Genomic DNA, 4,289 nt, shown 5'->3' on the forward strand with positions numbered 1-4,289 from the left:
ATATATATATATATATATATATATATATATATATATATATATATATGTGTGTGTGTGTGTGTGTGTGTGTGTGTGTGTGTGTGTGTGTGTGTGTGTGTGTGTGTGCGTGTGTGTTTCAGCCTTGTCACACTCTGTGTCACGCTGAATCTCCCCGAGAACTACGTTAGGGGTATACGCGTCTGTGGAGTGCTCAGCCACTTGCACGTTAATTTCACGAGCAGGTTGTTCCATTGATTGGATCAGCTGGAACCCTCGCCATCGTAACCGACTGAGTGCCACGACCACGGTACTATTAAATTAGACATGGCCTGGGGCCAACTTCGGCCGAAGCTTATCTAAGTAATCTAAGCCTTTTCCCACATTTGACAGCATCATATCGTGTATGATTCGTAAACTTTTATCTTTTCCATACTTTCTTTTCTATACTTTATCTTTTCTATAATCTATCTTTTCTATACTTTCACAGTTCCTAACTTTTGTGTAATAATTATTGTTACGCTTTTGTTTACGACAGAAATTTTTTTAATTACCTGATTAGCTACTTCCTTATTTTATCTCTTATATATTTACTTAAGTATTAATTGATTTATCTTTACAGGAAATTCAAGGCTGAACTGTTCCACTTCCACGCGACCGTGATCGATTCCTTTGGCCAAATTGTTTGTAATGGACACTCATTATCGCCCACTTGGATCCTTACAACACTCTCTTGCATTCGCTCATTAATGACCACATCTAGTGACAACACGGGCAGTTTCCCTATAAATACACAAGTCAGAATTGGGCACGGTCACCCGAGAGAGATAAACAAGGTTATTGTCCAACCACACAATGGTTCACTGGCTTTACTTCGGGTTCACAGTAATTCGTCTTTCCAGGATGAACATCGTATTGGTGACGTGTGTCTAATGAATAAAACCGACTTCTCCATCGTTACAAAAACACTCAAGACCGGAGCTTTTACTGCGAATGTCGACGGTCGTAAGTCGGGCTCGAAACTGAAGGCAATCCGTGCCAAATACAGCCCTGCATTTTGTTCAAGACAACGGAATAAAATATGTGTCCGCATGCAGAATCGAACCCGTCAGAAAAGGGGTTTATTTACCTTAGGATCACCATTATATTTTGGGAGTTCATCTAATTGGCGTTTAGTAGGAATCGGATCAGGTTTTAAATCAACATCAAACACAGAAATATCCCCGACGCCATCTTTGAACATAGTTGATTTCTATCCTTTGTGGAATATTTTAGAATGGTTAAATAGAACTATTTCGACTTGAAACACAAACAGTAAAATAAAAACTACATGAAACAAACAAACAATAATACAAAAAAGCAATCAACTCTTTTCTTTCCGTAAAATGAAATGTAATAAAATCTAAAATAAGATTCTGTAAAATAAAATTCTAAATATTCTATAAAATATCTGTGACTACGATGAAAAAAAACTATGAAATTATAACAGAACAAAATCGTAACTCATAACAATCTTTTATCTCTTACTTGCTTCAATCATTGGACTGCGGCCATGCTGAGGCACCGCCTTGAAGGGCTTTGGAAAAATTGACCCAACTAGTTATGTTATTTTCTTGAAGTTTGTTACCTACTCTGTCGGTGTCTTTTGTCAAACCACTAAGTTTCAGAGACGTAAACAAATCAATACCGGTTGCTAAGCGGTGGAGGAACAAACACACTAAAAAATGTATATGCATATTTAGAGAGAAACATAGATAAATACGATGGGCTTCCATACAGTTTCTGTATACCAAGTTCACTCGTAAGGCATTAACCTGTCCGAGGCTTGTAGTATAAAACACTTCGCCACGGTGCCGTGCATTGAGACTGAACCCAGAGTCACGGGGTTGCAAAACAAGCTTCTTAACGACACAACCATACTTATAAACATTATGATTGCTTTTTTTTTTCGGAGTATTAAACTCATCTTCAGAAACGAAACATTTAACTCTAATAATATTTACGTTATGCTTCAAATGCTTTCATCTTCCATCGTCATCAGGTGTGTATTTTTCCAGGTATGTACATAATATATAATACATAACACCGAAATCGATTCGTATCAGGAACCTGTATGTTTACACAAGGATGATAGCACTGTTATCCTTGAGACTCCAGTCATATGGGCCATATATGCAGATAAGACATCTGATGACGATTGGAGGTGAAGACCTGATTGAAAGTTCGTGCAGATGTAAATACTCAAAGAAAAAAAATAATAAAATAAAAGAAGAAAAGAAAAACTTCACCTCTAATGACGAGGTTATGATCTGAAAAATTAATTTCAATTTTCATAATAATTTATCTGACGTATTAAGATCAATACAAGAAATTGCTTACTAAAATTTTTTAATGATTTATTCCGATAACTTTACATGTGTGTGTGTGTGTGTATGTGTGTGTGTGTGTGTGAGAGAGATGCATGTATACATTGGTATATATATTGGCAATTGTAAAGATAGAACATATGAAGTACTTCCTCCCAAATTATATGTATGTATGTATGTATGTATGTATGTATTATGTATGTATATATGTATGTATGTATGTATGTATGTATCTATCTATCTATCTATCTATCTATCTATCTATCTATCTATCTATCTATATATATATATATATATATATATATACATACATACTTATATATACATACAATGATACAAATAATGCATATATATGTGTATATATATATATATATATATATATATATATATATATATACGTATATGTACATACATCTATACGTATATGTATGCATATGTGGTAACAGGACATATATACAAACTCATATATACACACACATATATACATATACATACATATATGTATAATTACTAATCCTTCCTCAGAGAGGAAGTATTAGTAATTACTAGTCCCATCAGCTTTTTTTCGATGGAGTTATTAGCAACGATGGCGTTATTGAAAATGATGAACGAACAAAACAGATTCGATTGTTATAGTAAAAGAGACACGCAGATGGGATCAACGTACGTTCGAATCGTCACCAACCCGTGGAGTTACCGAAGCGTACGCATAATCTCGCAGAAAAATAAAGAAATATGAAGAAAGGGCCACTGTCTTCTAGTATAGCCTCGAGAGTGAATTTGGTAGACGGTAACTGAAAGATGCCCGTCGTATTTGTTGTTGCTTGTGTGTGTTTGTCTCCCTATCACCGCTGGAGAACTGGTGTTAGTGTGTTTACGTCCCAATAACATAACGGTTCAGCAAAAGACACTGATAGAATAAGTTCTGGGCTTAAAAAGTAAGTCCTGGGGTCAATTTGTTCGACTAAAACCCCTCAAGGTGGTGCTCCAGCATGGCTGCAGTCAAATGACTGAAACAAGTAATAGAATAAAAGAATATACGTATATATGTATATATATATATATATATATATATATATATATATATATATATATATATATATATATGTATGTATGTATGTATGTATGTATGTATGAATGTATTCGTTTATTCGTTTACTGGTTTCAGTCATTTGACTGCGGCCATGCTGCAACATCGTCTTTAGTCGAACGAATCGACTCCAGGACTTATTCATTGTAAGCCTAGTACTTATTCTACCGGTTTCTTTTGCTGAACCGCTAACTTACGGGTGCGTAAACACACCAACATCGGTTGTCAAGCGATGATGAAGGGACAAACACAGACAAACAAACATATACATACATATATACATATATACGACGGTTTTCTTTCAGTTTTCGTCTACCAAATCCACTCACAAAGCTTTGGTCGGCCCGTGGCTATAGTAGAAGACACTTTCCCAAGGTGCCACGCAGTGAGACTGAACCCAGGACGATGTGGTTGAGAAGCGAGCATCTTACCACACAGCCACCCTTGCGCCTATGTATGTATTCCGCTTGAGCATTGCAATACTAATAACCCGGTGTAGCACTGAATAAACGCATGCTTCTCATCGAAGTGAGAGTCGAGTACAGGGTGGTCATAAGAAAAGAGATGATGAAGGAGTAATCAATTATCTTATGAAATTCATTAGCTTACAGCTGTTTCTACTACAAGATGCGGTAGGCTCATAGTCGAGTGCCTGAGTAACACCTTACAGCTTCATCAGAGCTTCAAATATGAAGTGTAATTTTTGGGGGAAAGCAAATACGTTTAAGCGTACATAAAGGAAAGAATTATCAAAGAGAAAGCGTGTATGTGGAAGATGAAAACCAAGGGCTCATTCCACAATTAGAATAAGATCAGTTCTAAGATATGAATAATGATGAGGGGTCATAAGAAAAGAG

The 4,289-nt window shown here is 35.9% G+C and overlaps 1 protein-coding gene across 1 annotated transcript in view; it reads left to right on the plus strand.

Moving 5' to 3' along the window:
• LOC106874268 (uncharacterized) overlaps window positions 1-2,360 on the plus strand; it is a 64,748-nt gene extending 62,388 nt beyond the window's left edge. The window contains exon 5 of the mRNA XM_014921931.3: window positions 599-2,360. Coding sequence (XP_014777417.3) covers window positions 599-1,280 — 682 coding nt within the window. The 3' untranslated portion in view covers window positions 1,281-2,360. The remainder of the gene's footprint in view (window positions 1-598) is intronic.
• Window positions 2,361-4,289: the final 1,929 nt, after the last annotated feature.

The sequence above is a fragment of the Octopus bimaculoides genome, chromosome 7 (assembly GCF_046866305.1).
Source record: "Octopus bimaculoides isolate indiv1 chromosome 7, ASM4686630v1, whole genome shotgun sequence".
Classification (NCBI taxonomy): Eukaryota; Metazoa; Mollusca; class Cephalopoda; order Octopoda; family Octopodidae; genus Octopus; species Octopus bimaculoides.